This window comes from Acomys minous (genome assembly GCF_964271855.1).
Source record: "Acomys minous genome assembly, chromosome: 5".
NCBI classification, from domain to species: Eukaryota; Metazoa; Chordata; class Mammalia; order Rodentia; family Muridae; genus Acomys; species Acomys minous.
Genome location: NC_140494.1, coordinates 45,448,291 through 45,474,648, shown reverse-complemented (window position 1 = coordinate 45,474,648; position 26,358 = coordinate 45,448,291). Strand labels below are relative to the sequence as shown.

Here is a 26,358-nt window from a genome sequence, read left to right as displayed (position 1 = left end):
ATGGCCCATTGTGTTTATGACTGTACGTAAAGAAGACAGCTAGGTAGACACATTCTTGGACAATGGAAAAGGAATGAATCTTACATCATAACTTCATCTTTACTTTCAAGATTGTTTGTTGATCTCCTGGCTTGCTTCTTTGCTAAAGTTCCCAGAAGATGGACATCTGTTAATGTCTGGCATAGACTCAATAGTCAAATATGCATTTTACTGTGGTTTATGCAAAACAATCCTAACCAAGCACTGGAGACATGGCTCAGCGGTTAAGAGCACTTGCTGTTCTTGCAGGGGACCCAAATTCAGTTTGTAGCACGCCCATCAGGCAGCTCACAACTGCCTGTACCTTCACCTCCAGGGCATGTAGCATCCTCTTTTGGCCTCCAGGGGCACTTGTATGAATGGGGTACACAGACATACATGTAGGCACTCACACATACATATCAAGCAATCAATAAAACCTTTACAAACAAAATAAAACTCTTATAGCCAATTGATCAAGTCTGCATTGGATAAAGATCTAAGTTTTTAAAAAGTGGATGGCATTTTTTTGAGGGGGGGGGATGCCAGGTGTAATTGTATACCCCTATAATCCCAGTAATGGGGAGAATGAGAGAGAGGAATTGAAAATTGAATGCCAGATTGGACCTATCCAGTGCTCAAAAAAGGAAATGGGGGGTGGGGGTTATGGTTCAGTGGGTAAAGCACTTGCTGTACAAACAGGATATAGCTCAGGATAGTTCAGATCCCTGCACCAAAGGAAAACATTGGTGCTGAGTTCACCTGGGCTCTACCGTTGTGCTGGGAGGGGCGGGCAGGGATAGCTGGGGTTTGCTGTCTGGCTAGGTGGGAAATGGTGAGCTCCAGGTTGAGAAAAGGAAACCTCTTAAAAGAGGGTGCTTTTCTCATACTATTGACTTGGGAGAAGCGCGTTTGAGATCTTTGGAGAGCAGCGGCGGGGAGAATGAAGAATCCTCCAAGTTTATTTCCGGGACAGGGGAGGGAAAGTGAGGTGGTTGTAGTTAGCACAGACCTGATTTGCTGAGTGAGCGGGGAATCCCCACCCAATGCCCCCATTCCCCGTTTGTGTCTTCGTGTTTGCTGGGCTGAATTAAAATGAAGTAATACAGGTTAAGTGTTTGAAGTTCTTATGTAATTGTATAATTAGTATTTATTGATGTCCTCACTTAACCTTCTCAGGTTAACTCGAACAAAGTAATTTGATGCTGTTTAATAAACTCTAGAGGGGCCTAGAAGCTTCTTGGTTACGCATTAACTTTCTGTTTCCCATGACTGCTTCACCTCGTGACTTGGTACTTGATATGCTCTGCAAATCCCAAATGCAGTTATAAAATCCTGTTTGATTTTAACTCGACTTTTGGTAATAGGTAGGCAAGAGTGATTGTCACAGTACCAGTTAATAACTTAGACAAAGAAAACTGGGAACAGGGGACAGAGAGGAGATGCTCGCTATGGAAGAGTGCTTGCTGATTTTCCAGAGGAGCGAGGTCTGGTCCCAGCACCCATGTCAGGCAGCTCAAAGCTGCCTGGATTCCAGAGAATCCAACACCCCTTTCTAGACTCTTTCTAGACTCTAGACCTAGGCACATGTACACAGGTGACATGCAAATATACAAAATACATACATACATACATACATACATACATACATACATACATAAGCAGGACCTTATGGGACCCAGCAGATAAAGAACCATTTTAAAATGGAAAAACTGAATATACCCCATGTTGCGCAGTGGCCCTCAGGTTGGCATGCCTTAACAGATAAATGTTTGACCTTTGAGTTGCCTACCACATACGTGACCTTAGTCGAGTGACGTACACTAGCTGGTCATCACATACTTCATTTATAAAATTGACATGAGAAGAGCACCTTCCCAGAGGGCAGATTGCAGGATGTGACGTAGATATCTGGCAAGTTATACTGATCAGAGTTTACATGTACATATAGATAATTAATGCACATCATGCATGCATGCATATCAGACTAGGTCACATGAAGGCAGGTGCACACTTTAAGGTGGAGCCTGTGGCAGGTCCCACAGGTCTGGAGGTCAGTGCTGGATCACAGCTGGACATGGTTCCAGCTGGCTGGCAGGCCTGCCAGGCAGTGTTGGTAACTGTGCTTCCTGGGCTCAGTGTATAAGCAGGGCAAACAGCATTAGAATCTGAAGCAGTCTTTCCAAGGGTATGCCCCTTAGCAGTGTTTTGATTGGTGGCAGAAAGAGCAGGCATCTCCTTTCAGTGGCACCTCCCTGCCGCTTGTGAGCACTTGCTTGCAGGCAGCTTGGTGAACTGGGAGAGGGCAGTCCTGCTGCCACCCTTGCAGATCCAGGAAGGGCAGGGACAGCAGAGCATTGATGGATGCTTGCCTGGAGAGTTCTCCTAGTGACCAGGCTGCAACAGTAGCCAAGACCAAGGAGGAACAACCTCTCCAGCCTCCTTGCAGAGCCTTCCTGTCTGTCCGGAGTGCAGACATTTTGCCTCGTGGTGGTGGACACTTGAAGTGTTCAGTTTTCCGTTTCTGCCCTTTCCTTTGAGACATTCATGTGACCCCTTCTCATGTCTTGTCTCTTCAGCTCTTCACACATTCCTGGGCACAGGGTACAGAGTCAACACACTGGACAAAGGCGCCTTTAGTAAAGTTGGGCCAGGAGATGACCTAACCCCTGTCACAAGACTCAGAAATTACAGTTATTTCAACTTGAATGAGCCCAGGGGCATGCCATCTACTATGTGCTATTATGTAAAAAGACTTTTTAAGAAATTATCTATTGGTAGGCTTTACTGTACACTGTGAAGCCAGGAGCCCACTAGCCACCTGCTTTTCTGCCTGCCATGTAATGCCAGCCCCACTCCGTTCCCTCCCTCCCTCCGAGGTTAGCCTCATGCCTTTATGATTGAGTCCTCTTTGTCTAGTGATCAGATACTGTGCGAATCTCAGCAGGAAAGATCACGTCTGTCCCCTAGTGCAGGAAACTTGAGCTAGTGTATGTTTAAAAGGGAAAAAAAAAATCTTCAAGTCCTAGCTCTCTGGAGTCCGGGATAATGAAGCCAGGACAAAGAGATCATGAAGGTTGCATTAGACACACTGACAAAGCTTATTAATGAGAAACTGCATGAGAAAAGTTGGCGTAGAAGTCAGCCTCCATTGTGAAGAGTTCGGGTAGAGGGGCGCGTTGCTGAAGGAGCCTGACTTAGTCACTGGTGTCCTGCCCGTAAAGCCTGCTGCATTTGATGGTCCATGGAGTCTGGGAAACATGACTGCCTTTTCCATCTGGGAAAAATGGCAACCGCTAAACATGTGCAAATGAAAGTTTATCTCTAGCTTGGCTGTTTGATGCATGCCTGTGTCTAATTTAAAACGTATTACATTCATGCAGGCAGATTTTGGTGTTCTTAGGTAAATGGTGTTTTGTAAGATTTTGGAACTCTAGAAAATGGTCTGTGGAATTTTAGCCCACTTAAGCGAATTGTCCACTTCCTTGGGAACTTGCTCTGACCTTTGTACAGAAGTGTTCTGTCCACCGAATGGGGGCTGAGCTCAACTCACAAAATAGTTATCTGGGACACCCCAGCTCTTCCATATGGTGAACAAACAGGTTTTAGCAGCTTGGGCATTGAACTCCCTTGAAAATGTACGTGGCGACTATTTTCTCGCTCTCAGGTAGTCTTTGGGTTTCCATAAGTGACATCTGAATCCTTAAACCCTTATTTCGAGTCATACTCTCTCATATATGAACAACACATGGTGGGAAGTAAGTATTCATTTCGAATATGGACTTACAGCTTGCCTGGTTTGTCCTCTGTCTGTGGGTTCAGCATCCCATCTTGAAGACGTGTATGTCTTCATGTGTTTGATGGGTTGTAGGGAGCCAGTAGTACCGCCACCCTTCTGGCCATGGGTGCTAAAATAGTTCTTTCAGAAAGCCTTCAGAGCATACAGAGAATTCAGTGTTACTGGTGTTGTAACATAGGGCAAAAAGAGTCAACAGCTGGATAGCCGGGCTATGGTGTGTTGGTCTCTCCTGATTCCATTGATTGGTAGCAAACCTGCCTGGAGACTGTCCCTTTCTGTGCTCATTTGTACAGGGCTCCTCATCTTTTGCTTGGTCCCTTGTGTCTATTTTGTTCTAACTGCCTATCCTCTCTCCAGCCCCCCTTTATACCAGCCCCCCCTCCCACTTACATACGTTTTATTTTGATATAAAGCATATTTCCTAGAACTTACCTGCTAAAAATATGTTACATAGTTATTTAGTCATTAGTAGAAGTAATTTTATAACATTTTAAGGGCATTTTAATATTATGTCTGTTGGGCTGGAGAGATGGCTCAGAGGTTAAGAGCACTGACTGCTCTTCCAGGTCCTAAGTTCAATTCCCAGCAACCACATGGTGGCTCACAACATATAATGCCAGCAACTTATGCCCTGTGCTGGTATGCAGGTGTACATGCAGGCAGAGCACTATATACAAAACCATAAATAAATAAATAAATAAATAAATAAATAAATAAATAAATATTTTCTTTTTCAAAAATTATCTGTGTACACATGCATGCAGATGCCTAAAGAGACCAGAAGATGGCATCAAGGCCCCTGAAACCAGAGTTATAGGTAGTTGTGAGCTGCCCAATGTGGCTGCTGATAACTGAATTCGGGTCCTCTGCCAGGCCTGTATGTGCTCTGAACCACTAAGCCCTCTCTCCAGCCCAAAGGAAAACTCATTCTTTGGGCAGTCGGTTTCCAGCCCTGCCCAGCAGACCCTGACAATCATACCTGTTTTTTCTCTCTCTGGGTTCACTTGATTGGGACTTTTCAGCTAAATGGAATCATGTAATACTCGACAGTTTATATGTGCCCTCCTTCGTGTTGAATAGTGTTTTCAGGGCTCATCTGCTGCAGTGTGCATCAGCCTGCCATCCTCCTTGAGAGCTGGGTAGCATTACAGTGCCAACAGTGTTGGTGTGAGTATTTGTTTTATGTGGATGTATCTCTTCCCTAGACGCACAACTACTGGGTCACGTGGCAACTCCGTGTGACCTTTCAAGAACTGCCAAACTGTTCGCCGAAGCATCTGCACCACTGTACAATTCCTCGTGCGCATGTATCAACTCACACGGTTTTCAAAGAAGTTTACATGACTACCAAGAGATGAAGAAAACAGAGTTTTCACTTGATTTGGCTTTTTAGCAAAGTCTTGTTATAGCCCAGATTTGGCTAAGACTCTTTGCCCTTCTGTTTTGGCTGCTGCCCCACCCCACCCTCTGCCGCCTAGTGCTGGTACTGCAGGCTGTACCACCAAGTGTGCTGAGAATTGATTCCTCACCTTGAGAGGACTGACTGACTGCTCTGGGTGTGATGCAGTCTTTCTTTGTTATTCCATAGCCTTGTGGCTGTGGCAGTGTCATTTGGTGCTTTCTTGTTGTCACGTCTTTTCCTCCTCTCTTGGTCTGGACATACTCTTGTGTGGGTGTGGTCACTGAGTGCTGCTGTTGGTCCTTATCTTTGCCTCTGTGAAGAGGTGAAGGCAGAACAGTGCTGAGGCATCGCAACAGATGTCTATCCAGATGTTACAAGGAAGCAGGAGGCAGGTGCATTTATAGCAGGCTGCGTTTGCAACAGAGGAGGAAGGGCTCTCACTGGGACCATGTGATTGAGAATAAGAATACACTCCTTCGCTTCTTCCATCACACACTCACAAGTGAAGAGGTGAGGTTGTAAAGATGCTACCAGAAAGGAAGGAGACCCAAGCTCCCTTTAGAGGAAGCCCAGTGGAGGTGGATGCTGTGTCAAGGAGGCTGATAATGACAAGCAGCCATGTTTATCACTCCTGACCTCGGCTCTGTGGAAGGCTTTTCCTAGATATCCTCTTGGTTCTCTGACCAGATACTACGTCTCTTAGTCTTTGGATCATATGTGCAGTACAGAATGCAGGGGGTTTTACAGCCGTTGTTTCTATGGACATCTACAGGCATTGCTGCCTCTGCCTTCTGAGTGCTAGGATGAAAAGTGTGCACTCCTTTGAACTGTCTGTGTCTTTCAACCCTCTTGTTGTTCATGCTGCAAATACTGGGAAAGCTATTACAGCTCCCGGCATTTGTTTTCCTTTCTTAGGTTTTGTTTTTGTCTTCTGAGACAGGGTTTCTCTGTGTAGCCCTGGCTATCCTGGAATTCTCATGTAGATCAGGCTGGCCTCTAGCTCAGAGATCGACCAGCCTCTGCCTCCTGAGCACTGGGATTAAAGCTGTGCAGGACCACACCCCGCTTACCTTTTCTTATGTTATTAAAAATACTTATGTTTTTAAGAGCACTTCTCTTTTATGACATTTATCCCCTGACCCCACCCTAAGCTCCCTACTGCTTTTTCTTCTTAGTGAGTTCAGTGGTGTTTTCCTGATCTTTCTATAGATGCCCTGGACAGTGGGGCAGGGCCAGTCCATGGGAACATGTAGGAAGAGAATTGTCTCACGTTGTAGTTCTTTTTTTTTTTTATTTTAAAGATTTATTTATTTATTATGTATACAGATCTCATTATAGATGGTTGTGAGCCAATACGTGGTTGCTGGGAATTGAACTCATGACCTTTGGAAGAGCAGTCAGTAGCCTTAACCTCTGAGCCATCTCTCCAGCCCCTCAAGTTGTAAGTTCTTTATGCTTTATTTCTGGCCTTGCTGGCTCTTAGGGTTTTTTGCTGTAAGTTTGAGCCAAATGAACCTGTGACCCCTTTCAGTACATATTTTAACAAACAAAACAACCAAAAATGACTTTGGGGTTTTGTCTACAATCTGGAATCAATCAGACTCTAATTTTTTTCCCTCTGTATTCTTACATACCTTGCATGTTTTCTCTTCATTGTCACTTAGAAACATGTTCATTTGACAAACGCAGCATAGAGAAAAGCATACAGCCTAACCTAGGGTTCAAAAAATTGATTTTGATTGTTTTAAAACTTGTGGCTTGATGTGAATCGGCTCAGATGTGCCCTTCTCACTTTACTGTACAGCGACCACATCACCGTCTTCACTTTCAGAAAGATTTGTTTTATTTATGCTTCTCTCTGTGTGGGTGCCTAAGGCGGCCAGACAGGACATCAGATCACCTGGAGCTGCAGTTACAGGCAGCTGTGAGCCACCCAGTGAGGAAGGCAAAAAGAATTCAGCCCGAGTCTTCTCCAAGATCCACAGGTGCTCTTAGCCTCTGGGCCACCTTCCATGCCCTACCTCTGCCCCGTTATTCAGTTTAAGGCAATTCCAAGGCAAGCAGTGGTGGAAAACCATCCATAGGTCTGCCTCTGGCATCAAGCTCGGGCAACAAGTGCTGGTCCTCACTGTACGATCTCAGGGCCAGTGATGGGCAGCTGGTGCTTTTACCTTTAGCAGGCAGTTGCTATAAGTAACTAGTGTGGTACCGGGGGAAACAGTGAGAAGTCAGGGTATTCCCACACACTCCACACGTTACGTTCTAGGATGGGTCCAGCACCAGGGCCAGCAGGCAAGGCACAGTGGCTGTCCGCACTCCTGACTGCTTTGGCCGCCACACATTCATCTTGCCCCATTTCTCTGTCTATCTTAGGCAGCCCTGGGTTGTCACCCTTTGTCCCATGAAGTGAAAGCTTTGTTATCCCCATTACTAGAAAGAGATAAGAAGGGTGAGAAATGACACTTGGGTGGTGAGTGTCACAAGAGGCTTTTGTCTGGGTGTTGGACCTGGCAGGGAGGGAGGCTGAATACCTGGGCGGGGCCTGGCTGGAAAGGAAGGTTACCAGTGCTCGCTCGCTCGCTCTTTCTTTTTAAAAATAATTTATTCAGGTTGCATCCTGATTGTTATTCCCTCACTTGTATCTTCCTGTTACCCCCTCTATCCCTCTTTCATCCTATTCCCCTCCCGTAGACCTGTGACAGAAGGGGACCTCCTCCCCCACTATATAATCTCAGCCTATCAGGTCTCATCTGGATAGCCTGCTTCCCTTCCGCTGAGTGCCAACAGGCCTCCCCCACCAAGTAGAGGGCACCAGAGTTCTTGTCAGAGGTAGTCCGCGATCTCCACGGAACTGTGGAAAATGTGCTGTCCATTGGCTAGATCTGAATAGGAGGTCTAGGTTTACTGCATGCATTGTCCTGGGTTGGTACAGCAATTTGTGCAGGCCCCCGTGGGTCCAGGTCTGCCAGCCTTGATGGTCTTCTTGTAGGGTTCCTGGACCCTCTGGGTCCTTCTATCTCCTCATTCTTCCATACTGCTCTCACCTGGAGTCCCAGTAGTGAGTCCCAGTGCCACTCTCAAACAGACTGTCACTCAGCTGTAGCTGAGATGGCCTGGCAGAAGCATCCAGAGCCTTAGGAGGGGTGCTGGAGAAAAGCCATGTTAAGCATTGAGGCTTTAACTTGGGAGCCACTGGAGCAGGCTGAGAAGGGATTTCAGTGTGCGAATGGTGGCAGTCAGTGACTTTGATCAACTTAAACCTGTGAGTTTGCTTCCTGGGATGCCCAAGAATGCTGACACTCGAGGGGGCAGTTCTCTGTTCTCACACCAGAGTTCAGGCTTCTGATGTTCTCTGTGTCAAAGACAGGGAGACTGGGGCAGGTTAAAGTGATCACTGCCCGGCCACTGCGGCTCCCGTGGGGTTCAGCGCCAACGGAGTCCCTCTGGATCACACTTGAGCAGTCTCTGTTTCGTGAGGAGGAAAGACTACAGTAGTTCCTGTGTTGGGCAATATTAGCCAAAGCAGCACCTGGAAATACACATAAATTATTGGTTAGAAATAGTGATACTAAAATGATTTTAAACTGTCACTAAAATCACAGCACAAAGACTCATATACATATATGTGTATATATTTTTCAGAGGTGTACATACGTGGGGGCGGGGATGGATCAGGTCAGTTCTTCCGTCTCCAGACTTACAAAGTGGACATGGCAGCTAGTAAGGCTGAGGGGCCTTAGGCCATGAGGTTTCTGACTTAGAGGGCAGCAAAGGAGTCATCCCCGAGGGATAAGAGTGCACACAGGCGGGAGAAGCTCTGGCTTTGGGAATATGGGCGTGTGCCACCACAACCAGATTTGGCTTCTTTATAATTAAAGCTTGTGTTTTGACGTACTTTTACATCCACACTCATCTGTAAGCAATTACAGAGAAAGCTCTCAGGAACCATTTGGCTAGTCTCCTTCCCAGGGGCAAACTGACCGAGGGAACTGAGCACAGTGGGACACCGAGTCCTAAAGGGGTACCAGGGCATTTCCCAGGGCAAGGCACCCATCCGCAGGTGTCCTTTGCTGCCAACTCACTGCCCTCTTGCTGGTCCCTCCTTAAGTTCTGAAAGCCCCTGGCTGCTCTTCGTGCTGTGAGATGCTGTCGTTTCAAGAATATAAGACGTAGACTCAGGCAGCATGGAATAGTCCCTGCCTGCCTCTTTCTTTCAGCTTCAGCTATCATGAAGAAAGCTGCTGTCAACATTCGTGTGCAAGTGTTTTTTGTTTGTTTGTTTGTTTTTTGTTTTTTATTTTTATTTTTTTGGTGCAAACAGAAGTTTCCATTTATCTAGAATCAGTGCCCAAGTGAGTGTGTGTGTTTTCAAAATGTGTAATATTGTAGTGCGTGGGTGTGGAGTGCAATTGCACCGAGAGTGTATTTCAGTCTGTACTAAGGAAGGCATTATGCTACAAGTATCTCCTTCACACTCAGTTCTCCAGGGTGAGGAGACTGGCCTAGAGGCACTGCCCAGAGTCTCTGTCTTCATATTCTTTGCCAATATGGCAGTGTAAGTGACCAGAAGGCTTTGTGATGACTCGTGGCTGATTTTCTTTGCCCTGTAGATTCTCCTTAGAAATTACTAGCATTTTCCTTCATGAAGGTCAAGTAATGTAGGTCAGTACTTGAGAGAAATGGGGTCCACAGGCAGGCACAAGAGTACAGTCTGCAGGAGGGATATTATGATTCAAGGTATGTTTCAAAGTAGTGAGCAGAAAGGATTTTGAATATTAGCAACACAAAGGAACAGTCAGAGTTTGGGGTGGTAGATTTAGCAGTTATCCTGATCTGGCTGCTATGCATGGTAATGGCATACTGATGTCTTAACACTGCACCCCTTAAAGATGTAGTCCTTACATGCCACTTAGTTTGGGGGGTCTCCACTTTTCTGAGGGGCAGGGGGAGGGGGATGAGGGAGGGATAGATGGCAGGGACCAGGAAGAGAGGAGGAGAGGGGGCTATGATTGAGATGTACAGTGAATAACTAAATTAAAAATAAAAATAAAAAATAAACTAAAAATAAAAAATTGAAAGAAACCTGTACATAAGTCCCTTATTTCAAAGGGACTTGAAACCCCATACTTTCTAACCTTATATATAAATTCAGTTTTGAAGTCTGGCTTCCCCTAAAATTAAGTATTCTGAGCAGGGTGGGGTGGTCACTATTCATTCCAACTTAGTTCTAAGCCTAAGAGGGGACAGGTCCTGCGCCAAGCACCAAGGCAGGGCATAGGGGTCTGCCACAGCCCTGTTCTCTATTCCCACAGGTGCCTCAGCCTCATTCGCCTTCAGGCCTGCACTACTGCAGCCTCGTGTCTGCTGCCCCTGGTCCAGCACTTCCTCACACTTGTGTCTCCTGCCCCCTTGTCCAGCACTTCTTTCACACGGTCCCCTCTCATGCCGGGAAATGCCCCGTTACAGCTCATCATGTGTTTTGGTTGCCTGCTAAACTTTCCTGGCTCTCAGTGGGTGGCCAGTTCCAGGAGGCACTGTTTAAATCATAGTCCCAGGGTATACCTCACCTGGGAAACAGGGCATGGACCTAGAGGCAGGCTGGAGTGCTGCTTTCTGGTTCTCTTCCCTTTGCTTCCTCAGCCTGCTTTCTTATGCGCCCAGGATCACCTTCCCAGCGCTGGTACCACCCACAGTGGTCACTAATTCCCCATTAGTCACTAATTAAGAAAATGCCCCCACAGATTTGCCTATAGATCAAATCAGTTGTTTATCCATCCAGTAATACATCATAGAACACAACAGAAGTAATAGGCTCTGTCCGTCACACCCTTGGGGTCTCTTGTGTTTTCTTTTCACCTGCCTAGTGAGGCTGTCCCAAAGCATCTGACATACAACACCCCCTTCTTTGTGCTCACACGTGCCTTTGTAGACCTCAGTGATGCCGTACGTTTGCGTGCACTGGTTACTCTTCACAAGGAGCAGCTGAAGGGAGGAGGGTTAGTTGTGGCTCACTGTCCTGGGGTAGGTCATCTTGGAAGGAGCATCATGATGGCGGAAGCATGAAGTCGCATCACACTGGAAACAGACAGCCATGGGTGCTGGCGCCAGCGCCCTTCCCCTCACACTCCTAAGGGCCAGGGAGTGATGTGCCGCCCTTTACAGTGAGTCTTTCTCGCCTCGCTTTATCCAGGTATACCCTTTCTCAGAGAAGTCTGCCTCCCACCTGGCTCTGGACCCCGCAGTCAACATCAGCCATTGTCAGTCTTGTGCATTTGTCAATGCTGCCTGTGTTGGGGTGTATAATCTGCCCCCGCCACCTGTTGCATACTACATAAAAGTTACTTGAGTGATTTATCTTTTTTTTTTTTTTCATTTTTTTTAATTTCTAAGTTTATCAGACAGCTCTGTGGCCAAGATCCTGTTCTGGGTCCTTGGCTGGTGATAACACATCTCTGGATGGGCAGTACACCAATTCTTCTCAGATACAGTCTTCGCCTTGAAATGCTCATTGCTTTGAGCATGGGCCATACTCTTCTTTGACCAGTGTTTCTTAATTTGAAGCCATTGTTTTGTTTTGTTTTGTTTTGTTTTTTTAGATTTTTGTTTTGTTTTTTGATTTTGAGACAGGGTTTCTCTGTGTAGCCATAGCTGTCCTGGACTCACTTTGTACACCAAGCTGGCCTTGAACTCACAGAGATCTGCCAGCCTCTGCCTCCCAAATGCTGGGATTATAGGCATGTGCCACCACACTTGGCTTTTGTTTTGTTTTTTTTGTTTTTCTCCAAGACTTTGTGCCTAGCTCTCATCTCCCACATGGGCTCATATATCACCTTGCTTTTCCCAATGAAATTTTAAAAAGATAGTAATAATAAGGAAATGTTTACATCTGCTATAAAGAGGTAGGCATAAATATTTATATATGTATGTGTGGCTGTTAGACAGTGTATATTATTTCTAGAAGGACAAATCAATATAACACATAAAAATTTAATATTTAAATCATGTCTGTCTTCAGATTCTGGGTTACCCAGAGTATCTACAGTGGCATGCTTTAGAAAACAGGGTTTGCACTGGACAGGGTCCGATGCTGTTTGGACAAAGGCCTGGGGCAAGAACTGGTTGTGCTGGCGTGAAAGAGCTTTGGAGGTGACTTGTATTAAACTCAGAGGAGCTTTGAAACTGCAGAGCCTCAAGCAGTTTCTCGGGTTGCGTTTGACCGATGTTTGTAGTTCTTAAGGCACCGCCTCCTGAGAGACAACACAAGACCTTCATGTCCACTCCTCACCTGAGCAGGAGGTGACCAAGCTGTGGAACTTCTGCCTTGCACCCTCATCGGTGTGCCCTGTGGAGTGCCATGTCCACAGGGGACGTTTCCGGAACACCTACCTGGATTAGCATCCCGGAGGGAAGCAAGCTGGAGAAGACAGAGGGCTTTTCTAGGTTGCCCAAAGGCTGCATCCATTGCTGGCCCATGTTCCTTTCATTTTCTTCCTTGGTAGTTATGACTCACTATGAAGGGCCATGTGTTTACTATCTCTGGGATGCCCTGTGCCATTTCCTTCAAGGTTGTTTTGTGGATGTGGTATACCCCATCTGTAATCTCTCAGCAGCCCCGGTATCTATCCAGCTCATGTGGCAGAGTGGCCCCTCCACCACCTAGGTAGGGAAACTGGGCTCGCTTGCTCCTCAAATGAATGTCTGCCTAACAGCATCTGGGGAAAGTGGTTCTTCCTCAGGAGGCAAGGATGTATCCTTGTTCTGGCCTGGGGAAGTTTCTCAGGGCTGGTTTGGACCAACTTTTGTGGTACATCTGGCATATGTATCACTAATGAAGTTTTATTTTTTCCTCTAGAAAAATAAAACATGCCACTTGTACCAAAACTATTGGGTTGGCATTTTTGCAGTTCTCAGTATGTTATTCGCTTTTGTAAGAATATTCCATTTGTTGCAATGTAGGCAGCTAGTTAATATTTCATGTTAAAATCCCAAATCAAAAACTTCTTCAAATATGGCAGAAAGCTTTCGTTCGTATGCATGCTTATACACATTTGTATGTGGGAATGCTCTAAGTTTTTCAAATTATTTATATTCTTTTTAAAAATAACCATTTTGGTAGTTTTTGGGCGTTTTGTTTTGTTTCAAGACAGGGTTTCTCTGTGTGCCTTGCCTGTCCTGGATTCACTTATACCAGGCTGGCCCCAGACTCATGGCAATTTGCCTGCCTCTGCCTCCCCGAGTGCTGGGATTACAGACCTACTTGCATCACCACACTGGGGCTGGCAGTTTTGTTCTATTTAAAGGAAGCTTGTATGGCTTAAAAATTATTAACTATACTCTAGTAGTGGCTGAGGATGTCCTCGAGTAGTAGAGCACTTGCCTAGACCTTGGCTTTGCTTTCCTAAACTGCAAAAACAAACCCAAATTATGAATGCATAACTGAAGTTAGGGACTCCGCAGTAAAGTCACTTTATGTGTGCATTTATAAGTAAAGACGTTTGAACCTGGTCAATAAGCAGAGCATAACCTGGTATGGTTATTCTAGGTAATTTATGGTCAAAGAATACCAAGTGGCTTCAGAAATCTGAGTTCAGTAATGAACTATACAGTATTAGCTTTACTTGACATACATGCTACTACATATATGTAGAACTCATTGCTCTTGTTTGGAAGTATAAGGTAGATCATGCGATAAACCAAGAACACAAGCATGATGCATGTCATGATGGAGAGGGAATACTGGCAACGTGTTGCAAGTAATGATGTAATGATTTATGGCAGTCTTACAGCACATGGGGGGACTCAGGAAACTACCTGAGTAACACTTAATCACTACAGTGCAGTGTAATACTTACATTGAAGAACTCTACTGTGGAGTTTGAAGCTACCAGAGGAACCATAGTGAAACTGTGGGGAAACCACGGTCCTGTCTAAAAGAGCCTAGTCAATTTCTTCATAAAAGATTGTTTTTAGGGCTAGAGGGATGGCACTAGCTGCTCTTCCAGAAGGTTCGATTCCCAGAAACCACATAGTGGCTCACACCATCTATAATAGGAGCTATTGCCCTTTTCTGGCATGTAAGTGTATATGCAGATAGAGCACTCATACATTTACAATAAATAAATCTAAAAACATTATTTGTTTTTTAGATTTATGTTTTTATTTTGTGTGTGTGAGTTTTGCCTTTGCCTGCCTGCCTCTATGTGCCTAGTACCTTTGGAGTACAGAAGAGGGCAATGGATCACTCGGAACAGAGTTATGAAAGCTTCCATTGCAGGTTCTGGGAACCAGACCTGGGTTTTTAACCACAGAACCATCTCTCCGGCCTGGAGAACTATGAAGAGGAGTGGGCTGTGAAGTTTCTGTGAGCCCCAAAGGATGATTGCTAGTCGACATAACATCTTCTAAAGCAGCTGTCAAAATAATTTCTTCCCTTAGAAAAATGTACAGATGAAAAAAAGAACGAAAAGGAATAGACAGTATTTCTTTATATGAAAAATAATTAAATTTCTAAAATTTAGACGGCCTGTTCTATGATTGTTTTATCAGTCTCGACACTTCTGAGGAAGTCATGTACCTCAGACTAAACAGTTAAATTCATTTCTGCCCTCAGGTGTTCACCTACAAGCAGAGCACAATCACCAGTCAAAAGGTGACAGCTATGCACCCCATGCATGAAGAAGGCGTGGATGACATGGCCTCCCTGACCGACCTGCATGGAGGTTCCATCATGTACAACTTGTTCCAGCGATACAAGAGGAATCAAATCTACGTGAGTTCCACCTGCAGGCCAAGAGGTGTAGCTCGGTGCGCTTGCCCAGCCTCTGTGAGCCCTGCTGTGTCTCCCCAGGATAGAAGAGGCCCCACAAAAAGAAGCCTCTCGAATCTGAGTGTTTGTTTTCACTTCCAAAGAATAATTCTTGCCCTTCGAGTACCTCTGATTAATTTCAGAAAAATTATGTTTTCTTAAGTTTTGCCATGTTAAAAACTCTCAGTAGAAAAAAGTGTTTCTCTGTAACTACCTGTTGAGGGGTCCTGTTCAGAGTGAGCTGGCTCGTGTCTTGCTCTTGTGAAAATGGCACACAGTGTACCTTGTTGCTAAGTGTTCTTTTACGCAGAGAGATCATATAGAGTCCTTTGTCTTCGTCAACTAAAGACACACCAGCATCCCAGTCAAAGCTTCTTTCTCTTTTCCTTGACTTTTTCTGGCTTTGTAAAATTTTCGTGACTTTCCCTTGACTCTAGGATCCATCCTAGGAGGATATTTGCCTTCATGGAGCTCTGTCTTTCTAAGATGTTGGATTCCTAGTTGCTGTTTTGAATTGATAAATGCATGTATAAAGCCTTGGTTTACATTTTTCTCACTGCTTTCATGAAATGGGATTAAATCTATAATATAACTAATATGTAATGTAAGTGTGAAAAGTAATATTTATAGCTAATTCTGAGGCTGCAGAGATGACCCAGCAGTTAGAAGTACATGGTCTTTCAGATGAACCAACTTCAGCACCTAGCACCAGCATCAGTAAGCTTATATGATATATATTCACTTCTCATGGACTCTGGCGCCCTCTTCTGGACTCTGAGGGCACCTGCACTCACATGTGCACATGCTCAAATACAGACATACACATAATTTAAAATGAAATAAATCCTAAGAAATAATCCTATTTCTATAATAATTTTTTGAAAATGAAATATAGTCATTACCATACCTGTCAAGAATAATTGCCCTGCCTGTAGCATCCCCTTTTGTATCTGTCTTAGTAAGTTTTTTTTTTAAGTTCAACAACTGCTTATATATTTTTCATGTGAATATGACATTAGTTTCTTTTGAAGGCTAATATACTATTCTTGGGCTTAGAGTGATCTTTGTGCCAAACGAGGTATGTTTAACATTACTAGTATCTTTGGAATTCTGGTTAGTAAAGGTTTCAGCCTTCAATGGTGTAACAAGCATGTGTTGTGTTCAGTGTTTGCTTAGATCGAGGGAAGGTGAAATAGAGGAGAAACCAGACATCTGTGGGCTTAATGCTTGGTTTTCTTTGGTGTGAAGAAAAGTATATTTATTTACCTTTTCTTTCATTGTGAAAGTGTCATTTTGGCTAGGTTGACCTGCTGTTTTACTCTCATATAGCCCTGCATGGAGAAAGCCACTTGTGTCTCAGTCCCCTGACTGTACAGCTCACTGACTCTTAAAAGTCTTCAGATCACAGTGTCTTCCATGTGTCCCTTAGAGAAGGTGGCAATTTCATGAGTCTCTGTAGAAATGGCCATGCCATTTACATACTGCACATACTGGTGGTGTGCATTCATTCTTCTGTCAAAAATCTCTTTACACGTCAACAGCTCATTGACAGGCAGGCATGTTAACCACTGCCCTGTGTGTTTTCACGTTTAAAAGTCAAACCTGTTATGTGGCTATTTGCTAGGTTTTCTAATGACCTATGCTTTTTGACCCAATGGTGCTGCCAGGCACCTAGTAACTGTGCAATGAGCATTTAAAAAATGAATGCTGCGCACATTGCAAGCAGGCTGTTCCAGCTGATGGTCAAACATGAATCCTGAGTTTTGAAGGAAAATTTTATTGTGATATGTCTCTGCCATAAGAAAATACCCAGACTTTCTTTCGTTCTTTCTTTCTTCTTTTCTTTCTTTCTTTCTTTTAAAAGATTTATTTGTTTGTTTATTATGTATACAATGTTCTGGCTTGCACACCTGAAGAGGGCACCAGATCGCATTATGCATGATTGGGAGCCATCGTGTGGTTGCTGGGAATTGAGCTCATGACCTTTGGAAGAGCAGACAATGCTCTTAACCTCTCAGCCATCTCTCCAGCTGTGCCCCACCCCCACCCCCTGGACGTTCTTATTACACATTTTCAGTAGATAAGAAAGTAGGTCAGTTAGGCGACGCAAACCTATCCCATCCCAGGGCCTTTAAAAGCAGAGCCTTCTAAAAACAAAGTTTCCCCACTCTTTCTCTTCTCATGATAATAATGTTAAACCTGATAGCTAAATTGCCCAATAAATCTTGGAAGAAGACCTTGGTCCTGCTTTCTGCCGTGAAGTTCTTTTCCATCTCTTTTGAGGGAAAAGTACAGGTTTTTGTGCACAGAACTTACAGTTAAAATTAGTTCTGCTGCAGTGTGCTTTCTTTCTCAGATGTGCTTAAGTGTCTTATTTCCTATAATGGACACACAGTGACTTTGTCATTGCTATAGCTGCTCACAGGAGGTACAGTCCCTGCACATGCTCTGACGGGATCAACCTGCTCACCGCCAAAAGAAGCTGCCACTTCCCGTGTCCTAGCTCTATGTGTCCCACGCTTAATACAGCTAAGAGTTTATTTGAATTTTTCTAGGGTTTTGTCTTAATTTTCTATTCCTGACATAACATGGTGCCATAACTGTGCCTAATCAAAGCAGCTAATTTATCTATTTACAGTATGTAGGCATGACTGATAAAAGCCGCCATGCAGGCTAAAATAAGGTGTGTGCTGGGCTGCACGGCTTTCTGGGGGCTCTGGGTAGCATGCATTTCCTGTTCCTTCTCTTTGCTGGCAGAGTTCAGTCGTGTGCGGTTGTAGATAGGGGTCTGGTTCTCATTTCTAACTGGCACCTGCGGGCAATTCCCAGCCTCTAGAGCCACCCACATTCCGTTTCTGTAGTTCTGGCTATAAATCCTGCAGCTTCAATGTCTGCCCTCTGGGCATGTGTTTGTTCTCTCCCTGCCCCCTCCCTCACCCCCACTTCCCCCCTCCTTCTTCTCCTCCTCCTCCTCTTCCTTCTCCTCCTCCTCTTCCTTCTCCTCCTCCTCCTCCTCCTTCTTCTTCTTTTCTCTCTCTCTCTCTCTCTCTCTCTCTCTCTCTCTCTCTCTCTAAGAAAGAGTAACAGCTTTTAAGTCTCAGGATTAGATCATAACAAGGGAGCTGGGGGATAGCTCAGTCAGTCAGTACCTGCCACGTAAGCATAAGACATTGAGCTTGAATACCAAGTAGAAGCTGACATGCCACCAGAACACCAGTGCGGGAGACAGGCAGATCCCGAGGTGTGGTCAGCAGCCAGCCTAGCCAAATCAGCGAGCTCAGAGTTCAGAGACAGATTGGTTCTCAGAGAAAAAGTGAAAAATGATTGAGGAAGGCAGCTGACAGCCTCTGGCCTGCTCATGTGCATGCACACGGGAGCACACACCCCTTCCTATGTGCATATCCATGCATGAACACACACATACGTATACACCACACACATTTAAAAATTTTAATTTTGATAACAGTAAAACAAACAGGCCAATAGGGCAAGCTCCTGGCAAGGTCCATACCTGCATTCACAGTCCTTCTAGGGAGTCCCATCGCTGTGGACGCTTATAGCCATGGTTTCTAGGGATGAGTGTGGGTCTGTGTCCTTGGGGGAGGGACTGGTGTTCTGCCTGGAGCTAAGCCACACTCATATGGAGATGTCCTGCCATGACTTTCTGCTTGAGTTGACAGGCTGGTGGTAGGAAGGGCCACCTCCAGCAAAGAAGCATGCTGCCCTCTTCACACGGACTTTATCCCGACAAAACACTTGGTTTTTCTAACATTTACCATCCTCGACACAAAGAGGTGGAACGTTTATTAATTATTTTTTTAAACGGAGCCAGGCTGTGGTGGTGTACGCCTTTCATCTCAGCACTCAGGAGGCAGAGGCAGGCGGATCTCTCGGTTTGAGGCCAGCCTAGTTTACACAGTGAGTTCCAGGACAGCCAGGACTATACAGTGAAACCCTGCCTCAAAACACTTTTAAAAGTTTGAGACCAGGCAAAGGAGAACCCAGCCCACTTTTCCTCACAGCCACTTCAGCTCCACATGGCTAGCTTCATCTTTGACAATCTCCCTTTCTTATACTTTGTTTTCGTAAAGGTCAGATATCACATTCCCCCGTTTTTTTGTCAGAGCTGTTTTGAAATAGAATAAGCAAACACTTCAGAAATGTTAACTGTTGTATTTTTTTTTTTTATCCAACATATTCATCTCATACCAGCAAGTTTTTATTTAGAGAAAACCAGCCTGAGACTTGGCGTCGTGTTTAGAGGTTTAGAGTGACTCCCTGGCCCAGTCTGCCACTGAACAGGAAGGAAAAGGCAAGGCTAGCTAGCATACAGCGCGCAGACTGAGCAACTGAAGATAACCTCTCACTGGTGAACGGGAGATGCCAGGGTGGCACAGGCTTTGTTTGGAGCTTGTCTCAGGAGCCCCTGACCATGACCTTGGTCCCTTAGCTCTTTCTGTGGGAGTACCTATCCCTGCCCAGTGCTTGCCCTGGGAAAGAGAAACCAAGCCCCCATTTCTGGTAGCATCTGTAGGCCTGCTGGGCTATGTTCTGCCACTGTAAGTCTGCATCCTCTGTCCTCTCTGACACTGCCTGTGAGGACCCTACTTTCAGCCCTAATACTGCATTTCCTTCCGGGACCTCCATACTGTACTCCGTTGGGGCCTCTGACTCAGCAGCCTTCCCGTTCTTTCCTGCTCTTCACCATAGCTACTCACTGTGGCCCTGGCTTCCACTCTGGCCTCCTTGGCAAATGCCTGCTGCTCCTCACTGGTGATCTTTTGGTGGGGGGAGGGGAGGGGAGGGCCTAACGTCCTTGCCCTCATCCTTTCCCACCTCCAGATGAAGCCTGATAGACATGTCACGCAAAGATGAAGGTTGGTGATACACGAGAGCCTCACTAAATTGGGAGACAGTTGATCTTGGTTATAGAACCAGCTGTTTGCTGGGATATCCTGAAATTAGCCAGGGTAGGTCATACAAACAAATCCTAAAGCATTTGTTTTCAATTGAATGGCAGTCTCTCTGGGATACTTGGCAGTAGCTGAAGACATGTTTAATTATTATAGCTAAGGTGACAAATGCCAATGCTATCTAGGCAATAGAGGCCTTTGAATGCTCCTCACTGACCTATAGGGCAGCCTCTAGCACAAGGAATTATTGGCCTAACTTGTGACAAGTGTCAAGATTGGGAACCCTCTCTTCCCATGAAGCTGATCTGAAAGGTGTGCAGTGGATGGGATAGAGTGCACATGACCTCTGTTGAAGTGTTTGAAGAGATGGAGATTTTTAGACCAGCACAGAGATGGAAATAAGCCTTTAAGAGAGCAGCAGGAGAGACAGGTGAGGGAGGCCTCCCGGCTTGTCAAGCACAATGTCAGGACAGCATGGCACCAACGGTCTTGGCAGCTCCTCCAGGAGACTAGAGGGACTTGTGGATTTTGGAGGCCTGTCCTAGTCACGCCTGGGTCACCTCAGAATGTCTAGCAGCTGAAAAGCGTTGACTGGAGTGGCTGAGGTTCCCCGTGATTCTGGCGGTAAGCTCTGTGTCCAAGTGCTGGGGGCTGCCAGGCTTGGTGGTGTGGCAGCTTCGCGTTCTGCCAGATGGAGGAGACACACATCTCTTCATTACAGGGTCTCTGAGTCCTGAGTCAGTTTTGTGGGGGAGACTCCTCTTCCAGCAACTAAAGAAGGGATGCAGACCACACCACTGGATGTGCAGGGAGCCTGCAATTATGGTGCAGAGGAGGGCCCCAGAGGAAGCCAGTTTGTGTTCCGCCCAGCTCTTTGGTTAGTTTGTTGGTCTTGCTGAACAAACAGCAGCAGAGATCAGAATCAAAGGAGCTGGGTTTAAGAGGGAGGCTGTGTCTAACAATACAACCCTGTGAGCAGGAAAAAATTGCTCCACCTTCATTTATTTTTAGCTCTTTGAAAAATAGCCTTTCCTGGCTAGGTGGCATTTCAGCCCCAATATATAAAGGTGTGCCCCCTTATTCCTGAGCTGCCTTGATTCTGGGAAGAAAAATACACTAACAGAGAGGTCCCCAACCAGTTAGAGACCTGTTGATTTCAGCAGCCGTGAGTGGAGGTCGCCTCTGGAAAAGACAGGGGCAATGTGAAAATAGGCATGTCCTGTCATGGAGGTTTCTGTTTGGAGCACAGCATCATCAGAAGTTGTATTTCATTTACACGAGCTGAACTTTCCAAAGTAGACCTCTTAGTTTGCTTCCGTCTATCGTCAAAACTAGTTTCAAAACAAACAAATAAAAACTCTCCTTGTCGCAGATTTCGAGAGGGCCCAGATCTGGCATGTGGCCCCCACCAGGAGCAGCTGAGAGTGGTGTGGTGTGTGGGGAGACGCTTGTGCTCTGACTTTTTCTCCACCCTTACTTGAAACCAAGACTTGTGTTGCCAAGATGTAATTGAACCCATCTGGCTGGCTCTGTGTAGTCTTAAAATTTGCCAAACTGCGCCCTCGAGTCACCACTCTCCACATCAGCACGATGGCAGCAGTGAGGGCCTGTGCTTTTGTGATGTTCCACACACACCCTGCCTGTCCTTTGGCTCAGATTCTTTTCAACAGGAAGAGAACGTGAAGCATGAATTCGCTCACAGGAATGGAGATGCTGAATCCACTTGCTGAGCTTTAGCTCTTGTGATACTGGCATCAATTTTAAAAACACTCGAATGTTTAACATTTAGCATTCTTTTGTTTTAAAACGTTTCCATTTTGTGTAATCAGACCATGGCAAATGATTTTCTTATGCAGAAGGTACCGAACAAAGAGCACCTTTGCACATAATGAAGCATGGGTGTTTTGAGGGGGATATTTGCAATATACATCCCCTGTATGTCCATATTGCTTTTAGCCCTGCCTGAATAATCAGGCTGTGTTCTAGGCTCCGGGGTTGCAGCTTTCCTCTTGTTCACGGTAGCTTAATTGATTGGTGAAGACAGACATTAGCAAACCATTGACTACAACTCCGGGTGACAGTGAGTCAGCCTGCTGAAAGCTGAGCATCAGGATGAGGAGGCAGCAGAGACTGATTCTCAGTCAAGCCTTGTGCATTTGGAGCATTTGTGAGGACCTTTGGAGGAAAGTGGCTTCCATGGCAACAGATGAGTGTGTGCAAAGATGTTCGATGCGTGTCTCAAGGTTTCTATCACTACGGAGAGACACCAGGACCACAGCAATTCTTAGAAAGGAAAGCATTTAACTTCAGCTGGTTTACAGTTCAGAGGCTTAGTCTATTACCATAATGGTTGGGAACAGAGTGGTGTACAGGCTGGCATGGTGTTGGAGAAGGAGCTGAGAGTTCTACATCTGGATCTGCAGGCAGCAGGAAGAGACGCAGAGCCACTAGGCCTGCCTTGAGCTTCTGAGACCTCAAAGCCCAGGGACACACTTCCTCCAACAAGGCCACACCTCCTAATAGTGCTTCCCCGTATGAGCCTATGGGAGGCCATTTTCATTCAAACCATGAATGCACAGCTTTCAAGACACCGGAACAAAGGCTGCACATTGCTGATTAGCAAGATGATGGAGAGCAAGCGTGCAGGTTAATGAACTTCATTCACCTTATAAAAAATGATGGTAGAAAAGGGACCTGAGTTTTGGGGAAATGTAGTGTGGCAACCAATTTTGACTAAAGGTAGGAGGCGTCAGGTCTGGGAGGAGAGTTGACCAATAAACATGTGGAAAATTATGACATTTTCCCTGGCGAGTCAGAGAAGTGCATGCTGTCATGCTGTGGTGCACATGTGGCAATCAGGGGACCGCTCAGGAGAGCTGGTTCTCTGTTTCCACCATGATCCTGGGGGACTGATCACTGATCATTAGAGGGAGTAGTGAGTCATCTTGCTGGTCCTAAAAGTCTGAATTTATGCAGGGCCACTGGATTGCCATTTAGATAGGCTTTGCCGCCATTAATCAAGGTGTGGTTCTGTGAGAGGAAACAGGTCTTCAGAAGTCAGCTTCATCCGTGGTGTACCTGAGCCCTCTGTGGCCTGCGGGGAAAGAGGTGGGATAGCCCACTGAGTATATAAATCTCAAGCTGAAGTTCATGCAAGGCAAAGATTTAGAGAGTGGACCGCTGCCATATTGAACTAGAAAGACTGCAAGAGGAGAGGGCGGCGGGGTGGGGGTGGGGCAGCAGGGGATATGGTAGGTGGGAAATACATCTGCAACAAATGGTTGCTGCTTCTTGACAGTGTTTCCCTACAGCACAAACTGGGGGGAACTACTTTCGCTGGCCCATCGTAGCTTACTTGATCTCTATCCAGCTTTGCAGGCCCATAGGATGAAAAGGGCCGTTAGCAATGGTACTAACAAAGGCCTATGACTTACGGAGGGGACCATGCTGTAGCTGATCAGAGTCTTGGTTTGGGACATTAAGCCGTGTATCAGGGAATGTGACCCCAGGGCTGAGGACCTCAGGCGTTTGGACTTCTCCATACCGTGCTGTTGGGATTTACTGTTCCACTGAGGGGATTGTGGCAGCCCATTACTCATATGGCTGCTTCTGTGTCTATAAGCAGTGTGGCCAAAGCATGAGGGTTACACAGGTTTTTACATTATACTTGATTTTATTGAAAGGTGTGTACACTGCTCCCCGGGGTGCTGCAATACCAAGCCAATGTGTGGAGTGGACATAGCGGGCTACTCCATTTTCCTCCTCTAAAAGTACACGTAATGTGGCAACCTTAGATAGAGGATGCATCACAAATTAAACCAGCAAGAACAGTGACTCCTTTTGATCTTAGTCAAAAGGCCAAGAAGTTATATACATGTCTAAAAATCATAAAACAAAGTCATGTTTATTAAGATACAGAACATGGTGTTTTTGACATGCACATATGCTGTGAAATCAAATTGCATTTTTGTTGGCTTTGATATGGGTGCGTTCTTTTCTTGCAAGGCCTGAGTTGGTAGATTTGGTGTTGAAGAAACACAATGAGTGTCTCCTAGCATTGTTAGGCAACATGTGCAGAGGCTGTTTAAAATTATTAAAATGGGCAAGGAAGTATATTTGTGGAGGAGGGCGTGAGTTATGTGGAACTTTTCTGGCTCGAAAACTTACATGCTTCCAAATGGGACATGTTTTCTATTTCGGAGCAGCCATAAAAGTGACTGAGTTATTTAGCGCTGTGGAATTTGGAATCCAACATGCAGAAGCTGGTACCTGCACGTGTCCCCAGCCTTAAGCTGCCGAGTCAGCATGGCCATTTTTGGAGTAGTAATCATACCTTTTTTTAGAGTGCAGAATGATCAAAGCTTGTAAGCAGCGCTGCGTCCCAGCTGTCAGGGTCTCTTACAGTGCCGTGCCTTCCGCCCCACTTGATGCCTTGTGCCAGGCAGCTCGCCCTCCACCTGCCACTTCTTAGCGGCTTGTTGGATTTCCCTTAGTATTTACTGACCCTGAACACACAGCTTATGTTTTAGAGACGAAACATCTTTGCCAAGAATGGTACCCTTCATTGGGGTGGAGGGGGGTTGTCTTTGACCATACTTACTTTGGCTAGATTTCAAATGCGGTAACTTTGTTATTATTTGGGTAGGGTATTAGGAACCATCACTGTGATGGTTATTTCAAAATATACCTCTGTTGGGAGGTTCAGAAGTGTGCATTGGCACCTACATTGGCACAGACAGTTAAAGTTCACTAGAAAAGACCTGTCTGTGGAAGGAAGCCACTGTAAGAATGCAGTCACATGTCACAGAGTGGTGGGGGTGGCGACTGAGAAATGACACAAGTAATCTGCTCATTCGACGGACGTTAGAGTGCGTTAACAGAGAAGAGACCGCTGTGAAGCCGTCTTGTTTACACAGCCCATTCCCTGACCCATGCTGTGTACTGTGTACGTAGCTGGGTCGAACTTGGGGAGTTATATCAGCTTTTCAGAGGTGGGATGGAGGGAGAGAGACTGGGCAATCATGGACAAAGGACTTATGTGAATTGAACCAAAGTATGTCAGGGCCCTGAGCAAGACGGTATCCTAGATGGATTCTAGATATAAGTCAACAAGTGTACAAGACAGGGACTCTTGGACTAAGCAGAGTTCCGTATGTTGGTGGCAGTAGACACCATTGCTATCTTAATCCACGGTGGCACCTGTCAGAAACTGATTCCCATCCTTACCCTCACTCACCCACCAAGGAATTGTAGAGGCATTGTCCTTCTGTCTGCTCTGTTCAATGTCTGTCAAAAGAGGCCAACGTAAGTGGCCTCTGCCACCCCACATGGACGGGTCTTGTTTAGCAACTAAGAGCTATGGTGTGCGTATAGCCCTCTTTGCCTGGTGTCTTAGTCACTATCCTGTTGCTATGAAGAAACCCCATGGCCAAGGCAACTCATAAAAAGCATTTAATTGGGACTTGCTTACCACTTCAGAGGGTTAGTCCATTGTCATGGTGGGGGAGTGTGGTGGTAGGCAAGCAGGAGTGCTGCTGGACCAGTAGCTGAGAGCTTTACACCCTGTTCTGCAGCTGGGGAGAGGGGAGGGAGGGAGCAGAGATAAAGGAAGAGAGAGACAGACTGTGATACCGGGCCTGACCTGGGCTTTTGAAACCGCAGAGTCCACCCCCAGCAACATACCTCCTCCAGCAAGGACACACCTCTCCCAAGAGGCCACACCTCCTAATCCTTCCAAAGAGTTCAACAACTAGGGACGAAGCACACACATATGTGAGCCCATGGTAGAGTTGGGGAGGGAGTGTTCTTTCAAACCACTACACCTAAGATCATGAAACAACAGATAAAGTTGTTTTTGGAAAAGTGTCGACTCACCTGTCATCTAAAATCCTGTAATAAAGAAGGTTGGCATGGTGCCGCATGCCTGTCAGTCTAGCACTTGGGAAGTTGAGGGGGCAGAATTAGGCCAGCCTGGGCTACAGAAGAACTTGTACCTCAAAAAAGGGAAAGGGAAAAAAGTATTCTAGTGACAACGGAGACTTTTTTGGGTGCTCAGAATCCTTTAAAGCAGTGGTGCAACATGGACAGCGATAGTGGAAATAGTAAAACTCTTGAAGCTGTGTTGGAAGAGCTGTATTCACCCCACATACAGAATAAGGGGCCACTGCAAAGGAGGAATTTGTTTTTTCAATTCTGGGCATCATGTCTAGCCCTTTAACATGCCAAGCAAGGGCTCTACTGCTGAATCACACCCCCACACCCACCCCTACACCCCTACCCCAGCCCCAACTGCTCAGTCCTTAGCAGTCAGGTACAGCTCCACTTGATGTCATTTGCCCAGCAGGAAGATGTGTCCTAAACCCTACTAGGGCAGGAAAATTCCATTGCTGGGCTGAGCTATAACGTGCATGGAGTATGAAAG

At 45.8% G+C, this 26,358-nt stretch overlaps 1 protein-coding gene across 1 annotated transcript in view; it reads left to right on the top strand.

Moving 5' to 3' along the window:
• LOC311598556 (unconventional myosin-X-like) overlaps positions 1 to 26,358 on the top strand; it is a 116,114-nt gene that overhangs the window by 72,151 nt on the left and 17,605 nt on the right. Inside the window, exon 3 of the mRNA XM_084783699.1 lies at positions 14,830 to 14,988. Within this exon, the coding sequence (XP_084639825.1) occupies positions 14,830 to 14,988 (159 nt within the window). The remainder of the gene's footprint in view (positions 1 to 14,829; positions 14,989 to 26,358) is intronic.